At 40.7% G+C, this 22,092-nt stretch overlaps 1 protein-coding gene across 4 annotated transcripts in view; it reads right to left on the bottom strand.

The window, feature by feature from the left end:
• The window catches only part of SI (sucrase-isomaltase), a 172,594-nt gene that overhangs the window by 70,132 nt on the left and 80,370 nt on the right, over positions 1 to 22,092 (bottom strand). For all 4 annotated transcript variants that reach the window (XM_075937869.1, XM_075937870.1, XM_014573793.3 and 1 more), the window contains 10 exons: positions 16,354 to 16,522; positions 14,237 to 14,333; positions 14,012 to 14,124; positions 13,787 to 13,912; positions 12,456 to 12,584; positions 12,218 to 12,325; positions 10,393 to 10,455; positions 8,473 to 8,607; positions 3,409 to 3,493; positions 2,205 to 2,343 (listed from right to left, as the gene is read on the bottom strand). In XM_075937869.1, coding sequence (XP_075793984.1) covers positions 2,205 to 2,343; positions 3,409 to 3,493; positions 8,473 to 8,607; positions 10,393 to 10,455; positions 12,218 to 12,325; positions 12,456 to 12,584; positions 13,787 to 13,912; positions 14,012 to 14,124; positions 14,237 to 14,333; positions 16,354 to 16,522 — 1,164 coding nt within the window. The remainder of the gene's footprint in view (positions 1 to 2,204; positions 2,344 to 3,408; positions 3,494 to 8,472; positions 8,608 to 10,392; positions 10,456 to 12,217; positions 12,326 to 12,455; positions 12,585 to 13,786; positions 13,913 to 14,011; positions 14,125 to 14,236; positions 14,334 to 16,353; positions 16,523 to 22,092) is intronic.

Genomic DNA, 22,092 nt, shown 5'->3' on the forward strand with positions numbered 1-22,092 from the left:
CATTATACATAAGACTGTGTTTCCTTTTGTGGTGAATCCTCTGCAGGAATACAGTTTTTTCATCCTCACTACGTGCTTGGGGTTGATTTGGAAATGGGTGCAGAATGCAGGAAGTGATTTGTTAGATATTGATCCCCACTTTTCCCTTACAGAGCCATTTTCAACTGATAATAAACCCAGGCATACTAAAGTTAGCCCAGTGTGGGTATAAGAAATGGAAAAAGTGGCTTTAACTCACATTTACAATGCCCTGGTCCTACATCCCTTCAAACACGATTAAAGCAGGAATGATCAAACATAAATGGCTGTAAACAGCTCCCAAAAGGCTATTACAGCAGCTGGGGATAATCAAGATTAGAACTCCTACCCTATTTCCCTTACCCAACGTTTCATGAGGCATAAAGGATCTGCCAACTAAGGGTTCTGGGGTCGGCAGATCCCCATCTAGACTGCCGCGCTGTGCCAACAAACAGCTGATCAGCACAGCTCAGCGGCCATTTTGATTTAAATGAAGTGGTGATTATTTAAATTGCTGCTTCATTTCCCTTTGTCATCCTACCTCACCTACATGGCTCCGTCGATGGAGCCATGTAGTCTAGGCACACTCTTTATGCCAACCCTCTGTGGGACAGTTCCTTGTGAACATAAAAGAAGACACGTAAGTTATACGTGAGGGTGATATGTGAGGGCAGTGTGGGATTGGGAAGAGAACATTTCAGGGTGTCAACAGATTTATTGAGGATAGGGCTGAAGCACAGTGTCTAGAAGACTGTTACAGCCAGAGTAAATCAGAGCATCACTGTAGGCTATAAATTGCACAGGAACCAGTTTGGCCCTTAAACTGGGCCAGAAAGTGAGGATTCATAAAAGTGACATAGAGCCACAGGGGGTATGAGCTCAGCAGAACTGAAGATTGAGTTTGTAAGACATTACTTTGCTGACCCAACTAAAACCGGACAGGTCCCCAGGTTACTGCTAAACTCAACATCACCAATCAGTCATGCTCCTTATCTATTTTAAACAATTCATCTTTCAAACCAGGAACCAAGAAGAACAGATAAAAAAGAAGAGATTGTAATTAAGCATAATAAATATAATAAGGTGGGTCAGAGATATAAATAGATGGACACAAAACAGTGATTTAAACATATTTTGCCCAAGTCAAGGTAAAACCAGAGGGTCACATGCTTCATAGTTTCTGTAGACCAAGGCCATAGTGCACAGTAGGGGCTCCTTGCATCCCCGCATTTCCCCCGTAAATGCCCTATGTGCCTTCCTCCCATCCCTCTTTATTGAAGGGATTCCCTGCATCTCCCTCTGCCTGCTCCCTCATGACTGGACTCTGGAATCACCCATTTCCTCCTTCTATGATAGGGGCTCTGCATTCCCTCACTACACTCTCCACTACATGCCATAGACCCCAAAGTCTGCAGTCTGTACATGCCCATTTTCTCCCTTTCGCCCCATACCAGGATTGCTTAATTCCCCATGTCCAATGTGCGCTTATTCTCCCATTATCCCCTGCCACATGGCATGGGTGCTGTGTGAATCCACCATTCACTCCTTCCCCTTATTTTCCCTCCCCCATTCTCCCAGTCCAGGCCATGTGTGCACACCTGCATTTCACCCCTCACACAACCCCTTTCCTCCACACAATTATTATTTATATTTATTCTGTCTGGGAGATAACTCAGGGTATCAAAATGCTAATTTTTACTGAGAGGAGAGGCAGAGATGAGACAAAACTTCTGTTATGCTGGAAGGTATTAATGGGTGTCATCAACCAGTTCTTTGGTGCACTGACACTTGTAGAGGTGCTTGAATCCATGGCACTGATAAACAGAGGGAAAGGGTTTCATGTGTGCTCCATTTTCCCTCTTTTGATTTTCCAATTTCCCCAGAATCAAAAAGTATTTCAAGAACAATGCCTAGAACGTTCCTTGGAATTTTGGAATTGATTGCTGGTGTCATTTAAAAGTTATTGAGTATGTATAGACAAACAAAGAAATGCCATTGGACTCAGTGCATGCTGATGACATATTAGCAGCATGTAAACCTTACAAAGAGGGTATTTATATCTTGTATTTTTTTTAAATGTCCAGTTGCCAGCTGTTTCCAACAACTACTGTCAGTAAAGAAGTTCCTGAATTACTGTGTAACAACAAACTAGCTTCTCAGGAGGAGAGAAAAAGAAAACAACTTACTCATAGGTGGGTTTTGTATGTGACCATCCATATAGATTGTGCACATCATAATGTCTAACAGGGGTTCCATCTGGTAGGAACTGCTGACTTTCCATGCATAAAGTTTTGTGACTCAACCCAAGTGACCGTGATTCCAAACCTAATGAGAAGGAAGTTTAAATATTTATATAATTAAATCATACCAAATAATTTCCATATTTAACTGTCCATGCAGCAGGAGTTTGTTTAGCTTTGTTTTGCTTTGATTGTTTATAGAATACTACTCTACACTTTCTGACAATTTAGATTTTGAGTAATGGCTGTTCCCATTAATCCTGTATACTAATTTGGAACTAAAAAACTACTATAATAATCTCATTGAAGATAATGCTCTCACCCTGCCAGAATGGGATCTCTTAACTTAGAAGATACTGCATCTTCAGAAGCATTTCTCCATATCAAACACAGAACCTGAATAATGGGAAAATGTTTGTAACTATTAAGTTGGGGACAACTTCCAAAATTAATACTGAGAAACTACATGACTTTGGAAGGAAGAAATCATGGGATAGTACTCTACATGAGTAGAACATTAGGAGGAAAAATTTCAACAGCACGAAGGGCTTTCAAAGGGAGTATGACTAACTACCTTTTAAAATATCCTCCTGGATAACTACTTGTTAAGTTATTCTCTCCTAATGGTCTATATTTTAGAGTACTTCTACCGTAAACTCAGCCAATTGTGTACAAACTATGGCACAGAAGACTCTAAACTGTGGAATGAAGAAAATTTGTATTTGATTATAAATTCTACATTTTCCCAAAGCCATGCTCTGTAATTTTTAAACTGAATTGTTTACATCACGTATATTGTTAAAGCTAGGAACAATATTTTCTAATGTGAAGAAACAAAGTAAGGTATAGACAATTTGGGCAAAATGCTTGGAGCCTTTTCTTTTTTCAAACATCGCTACACGTAGGCCTCAAAATCCATGTTATGTAGGCCCTTAACTAAAAGTGGCTCTATTTGCAAGAAGTCCTGAGTAGGCACTGCTCCTCACTGAAATGAGAAATTGTGCATTACAGAAGCTCTGGGGAAAAAAATCAAGCCCCTTTTATTTACATGTTAAAAAAGCATCAGCATTTATTCTGGTCCCAGATATCATGTAAGTCAATGATACGACTAGAGTCACTTACGGAAGTACCAGATAGTTACTATACTTACTAGGCATATAGGGAGGATTGTTTAGCTCCTGGTTTTTACAGCCTTCAACTGCTCCATGAACAAAGCTTGAAGGTTCATTCATGTCCTAAAAGCAAAAAGAAATAACAAGTATTTAAAAATAATTTTTATTTTGATGATGTGATATATTAAATCCTATTTTGCAGGGGGATATATAATAAAACTCCTTCAACAGCATTTACAGTTGATTTTTTAACATTATGGATCTATCAATTTACCTTTTCTTTACATGACAGAAATAAAAATTTATATTTGTAAAAAAAAAATTGGAATGGGAAGAATGTACCTGTCTGAGATTTGATATGGAAGGCTCTAGCTTATGAGAGTTGTTTATGTATAATGTATAATGCCCTTAAAAATGCATGAATACATTGGATCTACTAGCAAATCTAGCTACCAAGAAATTGAGGGAATAGTTTCCTCTATGGCGGCTCACACTGGGTTCTAAACGCTGTGCCTCTTTTTAAATGTAATAAGAGTCACCAGGCTCTTCCTACATTTAAAAGGCATGAGCTGGGACAGCTGAGTCCTGACTCGTGCCCAGTCCCAGAAGCTGCACCTCTGCTTTAAAAACCAGAAGTGCCACATTTAAAAAACAGAGGTGCCACATCTGGGACCGGGCATGAGCCAGGACACGGTTGTCCCAGCTCACACCCAGTCCCAGACCCCTGCAGCTCTGCCTACACTTAGAAAGCAGAGCCGCAGCGAATCACCTTATAGACTAATCAAGTAGTCAATGGAAATTCCATTGGCTAGAAGATTAGCTTACTAACCATTATTTAACATCCCTAATAACCAGTGGCCTGACTATAGAACAGCTGGCACCCCTGGAGGGGGGAGGAGACTTTGCATGCTCCCCCATCCCCAGGAACCATCTGGCCTGCGGGCCGGGGTCCATAAGGGTGGCCATGGGCCGGATCAACCAGCTCGTTGGCCACATCTTGCCTGCAGAGGCTCTCTGGCCCTCCCCTGCAGTAGATCAATGTACCCTAAAAACACAAACACCTCTATTCCTATGAAGCAATGCATACTTTTTGGTAAGTGTTCCCTCTTCTGTACAGCTCTGGCAGAGCAGAGATTACAGTCACATTCATTTATGGCAAGTTCACCCGTGACAAACCGTCAAGATCCTGTAGAAGGGTTTATGCAGAAACTAGCAAAGAGACCCAAATGAACGCAGACCTTAAGAGTTTAACACTATGATTGCTAAAGGAGTCTAAGGATATGTCTACACTACAAAGTTAATTCGAACTTAATTCGAACAGACGTTAGTTTGAATTAACTTTGATAGGCGCTACACAGGCAAACTGCTATTTCGAACTTAATTCAAACTAGCGGAGCGCTTAATTCGAACTAGGTAAACCTCATTCCATGAGGACTAACGCCTAGTTCTAATTAAGTAGTTCGAATTAAGGGCTGTGTAGCCACTTAATACGAACTAGTGGGAGGCTAGCCCTCCCCAGCTTTCCCTGGTGGCCACTCTGGGCACCACCAGGGAAACTCTTCTGTCCCCATCCCGGCCCTGGAGCCCTTAAAGGGGCACGGTCTGGCTACGGTGCCCGTGCCAGGTGCAACCCTGCCAGCACCCAGCCAGCAGACCCTACACCTGGCATGGCATGAGCCAGCCACCCGCTGCTACCCAGCCCTCCGCCTCTTCCCGGGACCAGGCTGGTGGCTCCCGGGAGCCTGCCCAGGTCCGCAAGAAGTGGGCGTCCACCTGGTCTAGTGCGGAGATCATGGACCTCATCCACGACCTTCGCACTAGGCACAGGAAAGTGACCATCTAGGGCAGGATAGCTGCCAGCATGGCCACCCAGGAGCAGGTTTGCATGAAAATCAGGGTGGTCCAGTGAGACCCCCGACCCTGAGCCCTGAGCTTGGAATGGCCATACTGGGTCAGACCAAAGGTCCATCTAGCCCAGTAGCCTGTCTGCCGACAGCGGCCAACACTAGATACCCTGGAGGAGATGGACCGAAGACAATGACCAAGCCATTTGTCTCATGCCATCCATCTCCAGCCTTCCACACACAGAGGCCAGGGACACCATTTCTACCCCCTGGCTAATAGCACTCCATGGACCCAACCTCCATGACTTTATCTAACTTCTCTTTAAACTCTGTTATAGATCTAGCCTTCGCTGCCTCCTGCAGCAAGGAGTTCCACAGGTTGACTATTTGCTTTGTGAAGAAGAACTTTCTTTTATTAGTTTGAAGCCTGCTACCCAGTCATTTCATTTGGTGTCCTCTAGTCCTTCTATTATGGGAACTAATGAAGAACTTTTCTTTATGCACCCTCTCCACACCACTCATGCTTTTATAGACATCTATCATATCCCCCCTCAGTCTCCTCTTTTCTAAGCTGAAAAGTCCCAGTCTCTTTAGCCTCTCTTCATATGGGACCTGTTCCAAACCCCTGATCATTTTAGTTGCCCTCCCTTCTCCTACCCTCTCTCTTCCCCTCTCCCACCTCCTTTTCCCAGTCTCCCTGAGTTTTGTTCAATAAAGAGAGTTTCTATTTTTGAACACACGTGTCCTTTATTTTGTACATCAGGAAGGGGGGTTAGGGAGGGGTAAGTGGAAGGAGGTGAGGGAAGAATGGCGTACGAGCCCCCGATGGGGAGGACTGGGGTGGCTCTGCGGGCTCCTCAGGGTGGAAGCTCTCCTGCAGCCCCCCGATTGACTCCCCGTCCCCCCCAGATGGCAGCCTGCGGCAAGTGCAGCCGGGCTGATGGCCAAGTGCTGTGATGTGCCGAGTGTGGGCACTCAGGGCACTCCAAGCCAGGACTGCTTTGCAAGCGGGGAACCCCTGAGAACTGTCTGTCCGAGATGGGGTCGGGTCCCTTTAAGCACAGCCCTCGGCTAGCCTGAGACGGCAGCTCCACACTCTAAGTCCTAATCTGATGCCCTGCCGGCACTGCTTCTGGCCCTCCTTAACCTTGGTTCAGGGTCCACTCAATGTGGACATGCTAGTTCAAATTAGCAAAATGCTAATTCGAACTAGTTTTTAGGTCTAGATGCACTAGTTCGAATTAGCTTAGTTCAAATTAACTAATTCGAATTAAGTTAGTTCGAATTAGTGCTGTAGTGTAGACATAGCCTAATGGAATTGGGTGGCCAAATCACATTGAAATTTGGGTCCCTAGTTTTTCTAGGTAGTTTGAGAAATCTCAATCTAAAGTTCTTTTTTCTTTTGCAGAGGTCCAGCTGACTAAAATTAACTAAGCAAGAAGTCTCCAGGAAATTGCTTTAATATGCCAATTCCGAGAAATGTAAGCAAAGACACATATATAGATAGAAAGTCTCCAGAGAAATAACAATGAGTAACAATGAGTATTGAAAGTATTAATTGAAAAGGGTAATTGTGTACATAGATAAGTTACTCAACTCTGACCTTCAAAATATGTAATAGTTTCTGTGGCCTTGGTTGCAACATTATGTTGTCCACTGGTTAAAATAATACAAGAGGCATGGCATTACTGAAGGGTATTATACATTTTACTGGATGCCTAGGCATTTCTCTTCTTTGAGACAATAATAGATAGATAGATAGATAGATAGATAGATAGATAGATAGATAGATAGATAGATAGATAGATAGATAGATAGATAGATAGATAGATAGATAGATAGATAGATAGATCCCATAGCTATTGCATGTCTATTCCATTTTACAACAAAACACCTGGTGTAGTTCTGCACTTGTCCAGCAGGGATGGAACTTGTAGCAAACTGCTCGGGAGACTAGTCTGTGGACAACTATTTCCTAAAAGTGACATTTAAACATGGTGGTAGGGAAATCAAGATAATGATAATTAGATAATGAAACTAAAATATATCAATAATAAACTAATTAGGACTTTCTCTTCAGTAGATAACACTGTATTAACAAAACAGCTAATTTTTGACCATCATAAATTCAGCTGAACATCATGCTTACTTTCTGAGAAGAATAAGCTGACAAAAGGGGTTAGGAATTTTTTTGAATCACAAGATATCGTGGGAAAAGTCAGATAAACTTTCATATTTTTAATTTCTTCTGCTAAGGGAGAATGTAAACTTTAAGACTGTGTGAGGCAATCAGACTGCATTGATGTAAGTGGTGATCAGATTGACCTGTGTGATAATCAGGCCTGCATTGAAGGGAGACATATCAATAGAAAAGAGAGCAAAATATGCCGCATTCAGCTACCACACCAGATCCTGCTATGAGAGAATATTGCTGGGAGAGGCAGGTGCAGATCCATCACAAACTGAGGACAGCTCTCCAACCCCACTATACTTAATAAACACAAGCAAGTAAGCGAATTCACTGAAACTGCAGCTGGGATTAACATGCATTTTTCTTGTTTAATTTGGGCTCTGCCACTCATTTTATAGAGCTAATCTGCTATAGCTATAACAAGACAACATGTTATTTCACAATATGTCCAAAACAAAAATACTGGACATGAGCCCAATCAAATTGGAGAGAGTATAATTCCAAAGTATAAGCATTGTTCTTGGCCCTTATGGGTACATCTATACAAAAGAGGAAGGTCAAAGCTGCTGCTGTCGATTTTCCAGGGTTCAAATTAGCAGTTTAGTTAAAACAGCTAATTCGAAATGAGAAGAGCACTCCAGTCAATGCTGGAAACCCTGATTTCATGAGGAGTAAGGGAAGTCGAACTAAGAGTATTCTTCCTTCAACTTCCTGCAGTGTAGACAGCACCAAAGGCTGAGCTAAGCTACTTCTACTTCAGCTACGCAATGAATGAAGTTGTATTCAACTTTCTCCTGTAGAATAGATATACCCTATCACAATAATGAGCAGAACCTAACAGGCCAAACTCCAGGGAAGTTCTGATCCAGAAGTGGCTCTAAGCTTTATGAGTCAGTCACATCTCCACATACATCAAAATTTAGAAATAACTCATAAAAACACTAAAAAAGTATTTCAGTAATTTAAAATATGTTTTAATTCAGCAGGATTTCTTATAATTATTCAAACTAAAGGTACAAAAAACAAACAAAAAATAGCTATAAAACAGAGAAAGTATATATACTTACAATCCACAGACCATCAAACTTCACACTTTTCTCTGGTTGGTTTGGATTAGTGTGGTATTCTCTTATTTCTCTTTGCCACCACTGAGCTGTGGTGTTGCGGAAGAAATCTGGGAAAGCTGCATAAGCTCTGTATAGCTGTAAAAGTAATATACAACATAAGAGACAAAAGATACAGATTATTGAGATGGAATTACTGGGTTTGCATCCCTGTAAATTTTGCTTGGTTTCTGATTTCCTACATTGAAGGTTGCACAGTTCTAACTATAAACACTATTTTCTGTGATTCTTAACATGCAGACTAAAAAAGGCTTTAATTTTATATGAGCAATAACGCTTAGAGAAATGTTGTGGTTACTTTTCAGCTGTAATAGAAATATCACTTCTGGAATGGGTAAGATGAGGCACACAGAGGCAATTTACTCACTTTAAGTCCCTTTACATTGCCAGAGAATAAAAGAGCACTAATGGCTCAGATATTATGTTGATGGATAGTAGTAAAACCGCCTATTGTAGCATGGCATAACTAGTCTTAATGGCCATGTCTTCACTCAGTGGAAGATCAATGCTGCAGCGATCAATCTTTCAGAGTAATTTAGTAGTTCCTTCCCCAGTAGTGTAGACCTGGCCTTACCCTCTGCTCTAACCCCTACATAATATACACCTTTTATCAGTTTTTGTATAATCATAGTGGTTACTTAGAGCTCAGCCCTATATTCCGTATGCAAACCAAAAACTGTCAGTGAGGTAACTAACTGGAGAGGCATAACTTAAAGTTAGTGAGACTGAATGGGGAAAAATATTATAGTCTCAGTGAAAGGGAGGACAACAGAGAATTGTAATCTATCCACATAAATGGGATATTTCATAGCAAATATTTTGTTCAAGCTTTGAATTATGTTTATTTATTATATGAATTGTAATATTTTGACTACTTCACCATTTTACTCTACAAGGAGTTTGCCATGAACTTCAACTAAAGTCTATGAAAACAAAGGGTGTTCTCATAGGGTTGAGCCTTAAGCACATGATGGAATAGGATAAGCTTTATAAAATATTTAAATGAACCACAAATCACTCAAGGATACTCAAGTTTACAAACTCCATGAAGAGGTATTTGCAAAGCAAAAAAAAAAAAATTTTTCCAGTGAAGGAATAAAAAAAAAAAAAGAAAGTGACACAGCCTCATTATTCTTTTTATAATACATGCCAAAGATTAAAATGAAAACAGGAAGCACTGATAACTTTGAAATGTTGGGGGGCTTATTAAAGGCCTCAGATTGTTTTATATTTTTTTCTTAGATCCTGTAGTAGACTTGGATACTAGGGATGCTAAAATTAGATTAATCCACTAATTGAATAGTTGATGGAATTTCCATCAGCTATTCAATTAGTCGATAAGGGTGCTTCCGCTTTGAAATGTAGAAAGAGCCTCCCTGGCTGTTGCTACATTTCAAAGGCAGAAGTGCCGTGAGGAACCTGGGGCCACATGGAACCTGGGGCCAACAGGGGACTCTGAGCTCCAGTTCCGTGGAAGGGGGCAGGTATGCAGCAGGGGTGTTCCTCCTTTGAAATGTACAAAAGCCCCAGCTTTTAAGTTGGCTCCCCCCAGCAGCCCCTCCTCTTCCCCCTGCCCTTTCTGCCTCTTTCTGACAGAAGAATCAAGGGTGGGGGAAGTGACTAGTGGACTAGTGTGTCTACTATCTGATAAGCTTTTGCTTATCAGATAGTTGATTAGTCGCTTACATCCCTATTGGTTACCCATTTTCTATGTCTCTACCTCACCTATCATTAAAATTGATTACATTTGATAACTGCTTTGCTGTTTCCCTTAAGCAACTGTAATACCACCTCCTTCTGATTTTGCCAATCAGTGACAGGAACCCATCAAAATACAGCATCATTGTAATGCAATACACTTACCTTTACTTGAGTATCCCAATCTAGTGATTCATTAACAACTACATTGGGAAGATCTGGCCAAACCTACAGAAGAGGAAGGGCATTTTAAAAAAATCATTCTAAATTACATGGGCTGGTACTAAATTTACAACGCACTATGCTTTACACACTATGATGGAATCCTAAAAAACAAAGCAGCTGCTTCTCAAAAACAATACCTTGATCACTCTCATTACAAGTTTTCCATATCATCCCCTTTGTCTCTAAGCATACATCTACACTTGCTCCCTAGTTCGAACTAGGGATGCAAATGTAGGTGACCAAAATTGCTAATGAAGCAGGGATTTAAATATCCCACGCTTCATTAGTATGATCTCACCGGCGCATTACTCCGCTCAACAGCTGTTTTGAAAGTGAAAGTGCGCACTGGGACACATTAGTTCAAACCAAACCCCTTGGTTTGAACTCACATTACTCCTCATTTTCATAGATACCATATCCCATCACTCATGTTCCTTTCCACATAGACTGCTCCTAAAGCTAGCCAGATTCACTTGTTCATTGTTCTGCTGCAAACAACACACCATTTTCATCAGAAAAATATGACACTCATTTAAGCCAAACTCAAAACATAGGATTGTATGTAATTGACAAGAATTGTGTTCTGTGCTCTGTTCCCACCACTGAAGATCTGGACTTCCTTAGAACGTACAGCTATTTCTACTTTCTTTGTTAGACACTCTTCCAAACTGAATTTAAAAAAGAGCCTCTAGGCCCAACAATATATAAATGGCTCAGCATGGTGCATGGCATAGGCTCAATTGTGATAATACATAGAAAACCCAAAAGGGTTCGTAAAAGAGCTAGATAAATTAATGGAGGATAGATCCATCAATGGCTATTAGCCAGGACGGACAGGTATGGTGTCCCTAGCGTCTGCTTGCCAGAAGCTGGGAATGGATAATAGGAGATGGCTCACTTGAACCTGTTCTGTTCATTCCCTCTGGGGCACCTAGCACTGACCATTGTTGGAAGATGGGATACTGGACTAGACAGACCTTTGGTCTGACCCAGTAAGGCAGTTCTTATGTTCTTAACAGCAGTTAAGGCATGCTGAGTGCCGTGGTGTCTCCTACAGATCTCTTAGAGGATATAAGAAAGTATTTTGCCCCCATTCAGAATCAAAGACTCAGCCCCCCAGACCCAACCAAATCCACACATTCAAGATCCGCAGATCCCAGGGAAATTACCAGAGGTCATGATCACCTTGTGAAAACCATCAGAACAGCCATGCTGGATCAGATCAAACATTCATCTAGCCCAGTATCCTGTCTTCCAACAGTGGCCAGTGCCTGATTCCCCATGCTCCCAGAAGGGGCAGGGCCTTGGATGGTGCTTCAGAAGCAATTAAAAGAGCCCAGGGCCCCAGCTACCACCACTACTGCTGGGAGCCCTGGGCCTCTTTGAATCACCTGGGTTAACTGCCTCCTTTGTTCCCTTCTCCCTCCCTCCCTCCCCCCCCCCCCATTGGCAAGCCTGGTACCAGATGTGGATTAACCCTGTAAGAAGGCAAGTAGTCATGCCATGGACCTCCTTAACAGGGCAACTTTAAATAGCAGCCCCAACTCTACTGACTGAATCAATGTAGCTCAGGTGTCATGGCCCCAACCTCCTACTGCATCAATTCATGCTTTTTCCCACTTGATTAAACAGCTGCTTACTATTAAGTATCTCTTCCCCAGGTAAGTACTTGTAAACCATCATCAAGTCACCTCTTAACCATGATAATCCGATTCACATTTGGAAATAACATCTCTAATATTATCAGGTGATCTAAAAACAATACCTTTCCCCATACAATTTCAGTGCTATTGGGCCATTTAATAAAGACATCATTCTGGACACCTCTTGTATAGGCTGGATAATTGGTTTCATTGCCTGAAATGGCTGGATCCTAAAATTAAAGATAAGATACAATTGTACATTTGTATGGAGAACAATTTAATACATATCAAGAGCATTAGATGAAGTATGTGTATCTATAACCTATAACAAGAGTAAAAAAGGTTGATCTCAACACTGACCAGGATAATGATGAATTTCATTCCTTCCATTTTCATCCTGTCAACCAGAGCTGGTAGTCCAGTGAAGTTTGGGCTGAGGGTAAAGTCTAATTGTCGTTCCATGTAATCAATATCAGTGTATTGCACATCCTGTAGGACACAACAATGTCTGTAAAGTGAGCATCATTTCTGCTATGTTTATATTTATAACACTGCAGTCAAATTAAGACAGCTATCTATTTTCTCTTTGTAAAATGGGGAGCTGATCCATTTTAAAACAAATGATATTTAATGAATAAAGTTACACACTCCAAAAATCAAGACACTATGAAATTAAACCTTTTATTAACAAAACTCATTTTGAAGATAGAAAATGTGCTTACGCTACAGAGCAATGAATTTCCATTTTTATTGTGCGTGGGTGTCAATGTCATGAAATAGTGAGGAAAATGGATATTCACATCAGATTGTTACGTATTGAGATGCTTCCATGAATTGGTCTGCATCATCAAGTGATTGAACACTTTTAGCTTGATGTATCATTACGGGGGTTCCGTCTGAAGTTTTCCTTGGGTGGGTGCCTAGCCATGGTCCTTTAATAATATTTCAGGGTAAAATAATGTAACACACAATATGTTTTGCATTTTTCTCCTCCTCCTCCATCTCCTGACTCTTCCTACTGGTTTTCATAACAGAATACTTCTGTGCCTAGCACAAGAAAGGGACCCATTGAGGCCTACAGGTGTTACCCTAGTGCAAATGATAATAATATGAGAAAATGCTAGGGCTCGGGGGTAGAAGTTGTATACCAATGTTGCTTGTTCTACAGAATAATTTCCACAATTGCATCAATAAAGTCTTAACCTAAGGAGCCCCATGGGAGTCAAAGAGAATTTCTAACAAGGACTCCAGCTGCACCACTACCCATCCCAAGACAATTCTGCTTTTGAAAGGCTAAATCTAGCCAATGTCCCAATTTGTCTTCACCAGAACCTCATTCCTGCATTCCTTGCATCTCTAATACTTCCACTAACTCAATAAGACTCTTCAGAGCACAGGGAATGCAGGACTGAACCGAAAGATGGTGCAATGTTTGAGACCAAATTCCAGGAATATACATACATTTAAAATTATTTCAGCTAACTGCAACCAACAAATATATACATGAATAAGATTTTAAAATATGGATAAAAAGTAAAAAGAGCAGTATTGTTACTTAACTCAGCATATACAAAGAAGTTGAATTACATTTAAGTGCATGCAGTAATTTATGTTCTGCAGTTGTTGTTTTTCTGCTTTTCATTAGGGGTCAGAAAAATCTGATAGCATATATTTTAATTGGAAAAACGTACATAAGGTATCCGAGCTGCCTTCATTTCTTCATACAGGTCAGAGATTTCTATGTCATTTTTGTATCCATAACGGCATAACTGAAATCCCAAAGCCCAATATGGTGGCATAACTGGTCGACCAATTAGCTAATAACAAAATAGAGGGAAAATACAATATTAAAATATGATAAAATATATATAATCAGAACAAAAATATAATTAATTGTGACAGCATATCAATCCTACTGCAGTGTATTCCTGAACAACAAGCTCTGGTGTTGGGCCCAACACCATGTAAAAATCCAGAATTCCTCCGATAGTGCGATATGTCAGGGCAGGAGTTGGCTGGAATGTGACATCTGAAAAGACAGAAAATGGAAGCAGAAAGAGAATGTTTAAATAATATATTGTTAAGGAAAAGGACAATATATGAAAGGACTTCAGGAACAAAAAAGGTAATTTTTTTGTTACCCATTGCATTGCTATTAAGCAAGAGGACTCCGTGAGCATTTCCATCATTTTCTAAGCCCATGTAAAAAGGATGTACACCATAAGAATTCAGTTTGTACTGCAAAATAAAAAAGACTTGAATTTCTGCTGCACAAATATCATAAGTATTCACATATTTTCCGTTTATTTACAGCAACAAATGATTGGGCAAACAACTTCCAAGAGAATTACAGACTGTGGTCAATATCTAAGTTCCCTACAAAAAATGATTTTCAACACTTTGACATTTTAACTCAATATGTTTGAGAGCATTCAAGTACGAACAAAGTAATGGTATTACTTTAGGTCCCTGAATAACTATTGATAAATTTCTGCTAACATGAAACATCTTTCTCAGTACAAAGCAGTCCTGTTTTCAAACAGGTTTTTGTAATCCACACTGGTGACTCTGATTTGAAAAGCATTAGAACTGAAATGGTAACAATGAGGAGACTATAATTATGATGAACGGCATGGTGGAGAAGCAGCATATATAAGAAAGACTTGGTATAGAGCAATTAGCGCTAGATTAAAAGGTTTTGCTGGTGCATGTGTGTGTATGTGTACGTGTGCATGCGTACACTCATGCACGCAAAAATGAAGATTTGGCAATGATTTGTACAGATTCAGCTTAGTTTTAAAAAATATTGAATATGTGTTTCAACATTTTTTAGACAAAACCTTTCATTTTTTCAGTTTACAACACTTTTGTTTCAGAATTTTCTGTAATGTTATTTTAAAAACTAAAAATGTAAAAAATCTTCATCAAACTGAAAAGCTCTGTTTCAGGTCTAACAAAACATTTAGTTTGACTCATTTTTTAATCTATTTTAAAGTTGTGGAAATTTTGAAAAGTATTAAATTCTACAGGAAACAATTTTGTTTCTGATTCAAAATTGCCAGAGAACCAAAACATCCATTGTGTGACAGCTCTAAGAGAAAGACACCACCACTGTTATTGTTCACTTTAGAAGGGCTGCAAACCTCACATCAGCAAGCAGAAAATAACCGACGCATAAAACATGCATCCATTACCTGTTACCAGACACTAGACACTAGTATGTTCACACAGGTATGTGATTTTCCATGCTGAACAGGAATGTGAGTATTACTGTGTATCCAACATTTCTGTTGTTTGGAAATTTGACTATCTCTATTATACACTACAACATCCTATAATATGCAAATTGGCATCACACTTTTTTTAGCTTTTCTAAAACTATCATTTGCAGTAAAACAATTAGCTGAGAAGCATGAAAAGCAGCAATGTACTATTGCATATGATGCATTTGCCACTCTTCAGTTCTACATCAAGACTTGATTTCCAATTGAGGACTTTGATCATAACTAAAAAGATTGGAGTAGAGATGTCCATTCCTTGAAACACATTTTACATATCATAAACCTCTTAGTCCTGACCTATTGTCTAACAGGATTTTTACATTGACTTTGCTGACCTCTGGATGAACATTTATACTAGTTTCTCTATTCAACTAAGGCCTAGGACTGAGATATGAACTCCATAAATCAGGACTCACAGAACTATGTGTAATCTCAATGCTGGGCCTGCCTGCATATTTAGTGATGGTTTTTTATCATTCCACACCAAATAATCATAGTGTAATACCCCCTCCTGAATTGTGTGCCAGGCCTCGCTCGCACTTTCAGTTCTGGCCTACAAGCCACAGGCAAAATATGAACCTCCTGCCCCCAAGCAGAATTCAGTAAATTGTATCTTAAATTCTCAAAAATTGTCTGCCTTGGTTCAGTCGTAGGCCACATCTTCACTTGCTGCACCAGAGACTGATCTTCTGGCATTCAATTTAGCGGGTCTAGTTAAGACCCGCTAAATAAAATGCCAAGGGCTACTCAGGAGTAAGGAAAGCCAACGGGAGCATTTGCTCCTGTTGGCCTTCCTCTGTGAAGATGGCGCCAAGCTCAGTTTAAGGTAAGCTGACTCCAGTTGTGTACCCTACACCAACCTTCCAGGTCTAGTGTAGACCTGAACTGAGGGAATACCACACCACAAAGACTTTTACTGATATAAAGCATGGAAAGTGTAGCTACAAAGAGATTAAACAAAATCTGTTTCTGCTTACACCAGGGGGCTGGTCTTTGGCGAACATTCCCCAAGTGTGCCAGTTCATATCACGCCGAAACATAGTGTGTTCATTTTCACCAAATCCGTAGACATACTGTGATGGCAGGCGAGTAGAAATTTGAATGAACATGTCGGTAAAGATGAAGCCAGGGACCTGAGAATCCCAGCTGAAACAGAATGAGAGTTATCCCATTATTGTCAGTAAAGGGTGGAAAGAATAAAGAAAAGCAGCAGAGAATATTGAGGGGTAAGGGTTACAGACTCAAAAACAGCTTATATATGGCACCATCACTGTACTGAAGTTTTCATCTCGTCCTCCAGTAACACACCTTTCATTTAAATTTTTTAAAAAAGATGTCTCTTACTGTTACATTAAAAATGTTAACCAAATGTAACTGATACAGAGATGCGTATACAGGTTTGCACACAACCTGAAACAACACCTTCAACAGGCAATCAACTTCAGTGAGGTGTCTGAACAGTTTATTATGAGCGTCTTCTCATTTTGTCAACATATATGGGCAGAGCTTAATTAGGTGGAGGTTTTTTAAACAATATGATCACCAAACCTCAACCTACCCCCTTCACATTCCATACCCTGGTACCACATGTGATTTGGTAAACAAGGATCTGTCATTACTGTTTATAACAGATTTTTGTCTAGTGTTAAAAATCTACTTCTGAATCTGAATGAAGTGCAGTGTAATTCATTCTTTATTGTTAACCTGATTATGATCTGCTAATAGATTTTCTGCATAATTATGCAGTTCCAGAAGAGCAAGCCAAGCAAGCTGAAGATATGATTTTTTGTTGTTGTTATTGTTCTGTGTGGCAAAGTATTCATGGTACAATTCAAAGTACCTTTAAAAAAATAAATTGTATTATAAAATAGTTTTTCAGAAATGAGAAAGTAAAATATATTTTAAATATTTTAAGTGTTCACATCATTGTTCTCTGTTGTCCCTTACTAATGCTTCATTGCTGAAGGAGGGAAAGTTCCCACAAAATGTGTTTACTGTCATGTTATTGAGCAAACTAATTGTGGCCCTAAATCCATCAAATATTTTTCTGTACCTACAATTTTAATAACTTCCAAAGTAAGAGAAAAATAATTACAAATGTTGGTTTTGTGTTTAAAATTCTGTTCTGGTAAGAAAACATTTCTACATGGACACTGTGCAATGCATTAGCCATCAGCAGCAATTATCTTGGGAGTGCTTTTCGTTTTTCTGAAACCTTTAGTTATCTCCACTATGTAGTTGGTACTTTGCACTGCTTACGTAAAATTTTTTAAAAACAAAGGAGATGAAACAACTAGCTCAACACTAAAAATTGCAGCAATGGCTGAGTTATAAATATTGTATACCTTTCTACTTATCTGTTTTCTTATAAATATTTCTGATCAGCAAACTAAGCTAAGTATCAGAGGGGTAGCCGGGTTAGTCTGAATCTGCAAAAGCGGCGAGGAGTCCTGTGGCACCTTATAGACTAACTGAACTGTTGGAGCATAAGCTTTCATGAGCAAAGACCCACTTAGTCAGATGCATGCATCTGACAAAGTGGGTCTTTGCCCACAAAAGCTTATGCTCCAACACTTCAGTTAGTCTATAAGGTGCCACAGGACTCCTCGCCGCTCTAACTAAGCTAAGTTGAGCATATTACTTGTCAATCATAAAACAAACAGAATAAACACTTGACTTCATAAAGCATTCCCTTGCAAACTTAAAAGCATATCAAAGTATTTCCACAGGTTTTAGCTGTGAAACTCCTATGTTCTAATCCTCCTCTCCCTATGAACATGAAACATCCTATTCATTAAGAAGGAAAAGAATTGAACCTATTATCTGAACTATGAAAACCAGTCCAGCGCACCCCCTATCTTTCTCTAATTTGTACTTGCACATTGTCTAAATTATAGGTAGTCAACTCCTTGTGTCAGAGACCTTTCTCACTATCTCACTATAAAAGTCTATCACACCTTTTATAAATATATACAGTAACATAAATACATATAAAATAAGATATATAAATGTGTTCGCTATGACAATTTCTCAAACTTTTGAATAAATTAGAACTTGTTTTGATATGAATGCTATCCAGTCAAAGAAAGAAATGAGCTTGGTTTAGCACAATTTGTTCCTCACAAATCTTTGCTCGTTATTCCTTATAATTTCTTATCCTCAAGGTGCTTATGAGCTGATTGTTTAATAATTTCTTCCACTATCTTTCCAGGCATTGATGTTAGATTACATGGTTATAATTTCCCTTTTAAAAATACTACATCCCTGTAGCAACAATGGATTTTTTTACATGAAATGTATAGTATTTTAATGTACTTTCCCAGTCTTTAATGTAATGTAACAACCAGGAACAAGGAAGAGAGTCACTGTCTTATGTGACAGAAGGAATTCCTTGAATGTTACATCCTCTTCCCAGAACCCTGACAGGCTCTGAACTACAGTCTCAAGCAGCAAACTCCACTCATTCTTCACTGTCAAGGGTCAGAGAGTAATCTGCAACCCACTCTCTCATTTGGAATGCTGGCTTCAGTCTATAGTGGTTTCCAACCTTTTTTTAGCAAAAGATCACTTTTTGAATTTAAGTTCGATCCAGGAGCTATCTTAAACACAAATACCTTTGCCCCACCTCCTCTGTGTCACTTCTCTGAGGTCCTGCCCCCTGCTCACTCCATCCTCCCTTCCTCTCCAATCCTCCCTCCTCTCCCTTCCCTTCTCTGCACAGCAAGCAGGAAGCTGGGGGGGGGAGGGAGGAAAGACAGCTCCAAGGCAAAAGGCAGGAGATGCACAGCAGTGGGGAGAGGGGCAGCTAAAGTGTCGCACTTGACAGCCTCTTGGCCAAACCAGTCAGGATCACCTGTCAGAGGCTCCAAGATCTACCAGTAGATCCTGATCTACTGATTGGTGACCACTGCTTCAGACCATGAACAGAGGCAGCAATTTGGGGTTGCTTTCCATAATTCTTGGTGCCCTCCTGAGACATTTTTCTCCCCTTAACCACCAAAGGTAAACCCTGTCCGCCAGATACACCTCAAAGGAAAAAACTTATATAGCATTAGACTCAATCTTTAGTTATCACATTTATATGCAACTTCCAGAAAATGCCCTCAAAGCAACATCACATAGAAAACGTCTCTTCCTCTCTTCTCGTCTCTTACACTTCTGTCTCACTCTCTCAAGCTCGGGAGCAAGTCTCTGCATTTGAGTGTGCATCAGCTTTGACAGTTGTACAGGTTGGACGTCTCTGGTCCGGCACCCTCAGGACCTAACTGGTGATGAATCAAGAGAGTTTGCTGGACATGGGAATGTTGTAGCCAGACAGGAGTCCCCCTGTAACATCCATCTTTGCTTGCCTGGATCATGTAGGGCACACAGAGCAGTAAAAGCCTTGAGCAGAAGGCCCGGATATGCCAGCTCAGTGACCCTGAATGGCTGTAAACAGAGATACGCCAATTTCTGACCAAGAGGCTGCCGAGGAGTGCTCTTGACTGAAACCCATATTGATACGAACACACAGCCGTCCGCGGGGGGAGGAATCTCTCGCCCATTAAAAAAATGTCCAGTACTTACAATTTAGTTATCTCTCTTGCAAGTGTAAATTAAGTTGAAACTTGCTTGTAAGAACAGGCGTCACAAAGACAGACCAGTACAATTTGGCATTTTAGATAAGAAAGAGGATACGGGCCCCTATGGGTATAAAGATGGGTCCAGCAGCACACTCACTTTGAGTGTCAATCTACCATCTACCTGCTGGTTGGGTTAGGTGATTGACCTCCCGAGGTTCCACGGGGATGCCCACCTCGTATTTGTCTTTCCTAGGAATTGAGGGACCGGCCCTGGCTTGACCCACTGGAGTTGAGAGGCACAGAAGGGGGTAAAAATTGTACCTGGATGTAGTTCTTTGTCTTAAGTGTACACACAGACTTAGAGCTCTTTAAAGATTAAGCTGTCACTTGGTACCATTATTTCTATTTTGTACCTTTATTTTCTTTGTAACCATTTTTAAGATCTATATTTGCTAGCAGTTAAGAAATAGAGCAATAGCCATTGTAGCCATATGATTTATAAGCTTCTTTAATAAACGTGTAACTGTTTAAGCTTTAACTGACTCCTTCAGTTGCTGTAACAAAACCAAGGACAATTTAAAAGAACTCCAACCAGTCATAAGGGACAAGTATAGGGAGAGCTTGAGCATTTTGGATTGTGTCACTTCCAGAGGACAGATCCGTTGGGGCTGTTAGCCGACGGTCAGGGCAATGTGTGCGTGTGTGTTACACCCAAGTCTTCAACTGCTGAGACACAAAGTCTCGTTGCAGTGGGCAGCCTAGGAGGCTGGAGTGCACCCCATAAAATAGTTTAACGTCTGTGACTTTACTGCTAGGATCGGGGTCCCGTTGCAGAGGGCAGCCAACAGGCTGTCAGACGCCCCGAGTTTATAGGAAGAGCTTGGGCATTTGGATTTGTGTCACACCCAGGTGGCAGAATCCACTGGGGCACCTTTCAGTCTTTCCCCAAGGCTGCCCGCCCGCTGTGAAGGAATTACGAATTCTAGCAGCTGAAATCTAAGGTGTAATAACTTCCTATAAACTCGGGGCGTCTGAGAACCTGTTGGCTGCCCTCTGCGATGGGACCCCGGTCCTAGCAGTAAAGTCACAGACGTTAAACTATTTTTCGGGGCACCCTCCAGCCTCCTAGGCTGCCCACTGCAACAAGACTTTGTGTCTCAGCAGTTGAAGACTTGGGTGTAACACACACGCACACACTGCCCTGACCGTCGGCTGACAGGGGCATCTCTCAGTCTTCCCTAGACTGCCTACTGCAAAGGGATCCTGTATCCTAGCAGTTGAAATCTGAAATGTAATAAGCTCTTCCTATAAACTCTGGGTCTGTCAGCCTGTTGGCTGCCCTCTGCGATGGGACCCCGGTCCTAGTGGTAAAGACACAGACCATTGGCTGACAAATGTAAACACTGACCCCCGTAGTAGCCGGCCTTTCCCCCAGCTGTCAGGCTCCCCTTCCGGCTGCTGGCTCCCAATACCAAGCACCTCTCCTGACTACTGGCCCCGCTGCTGCCGACCCAGCAGTGTTCCCAGATCCAGCTGGCCTATAAGCACCTCTGCCACTAACCCGGCTAGGCTGCCAGCTGCATCTGGCCAGGTTGCTCCAGCCCAGCAATTCTCCTAGATGCTGGCACTCCTGCTGCAGGACTCCCAGCTGCTGTGGCCAGAGATATTGCCAGAGAGTTCTGGTTTACAGAGGGTCAACCTGTATCAATGTCTTTAATCCAAAAGATTTAAGCAATAAAAAAATAGAGGATACTAGCTAAAATACCACAGGATGCAAGTCTAATTTTTCTTTTTTTTCTGAATTTGATTAGAAGAACATTTTGCAGTGGAATCAATTGCATTTAAATTGCAAGCACATTTCTGGAGAAGTGCCTGAAGATAATCTCTCAGATATACTAATGGCCCCCCTAGAATAAAGGGATTTCAACAAAGTATGGAAAATTAATTAAAACAAAAACATCAACTGACAACAAACAAAACTTGTCACCAGATATTTCCACCTAACACAAATAATGAAAGCACATACACTCAAATGATGACACTGACTGACTAAATATACGAAACAACTCATCAGATCGCCACAACTGTAAAAAGTAGGAATGTCCAGATGTTCTCAAAGACAACTTATAAGCATTTTCCCATTTGGATGATTCA

This window comes from Pelodiscus sinensis, chromosome 10, assembly GCF_049634645.1.
Source record: "Pelodiscus sinensis isolate JC-2024 chromosome 10, ASM4963464v1, whole genome shotgun sequence".
In the NCBI taxonomy this organism is placed as follows: domain Eukaryota; kingdom Metazoa; phylum Chordata; order Testudines; family Trionychidae; genus Pelodiscus; species Pelodiscus sinensis.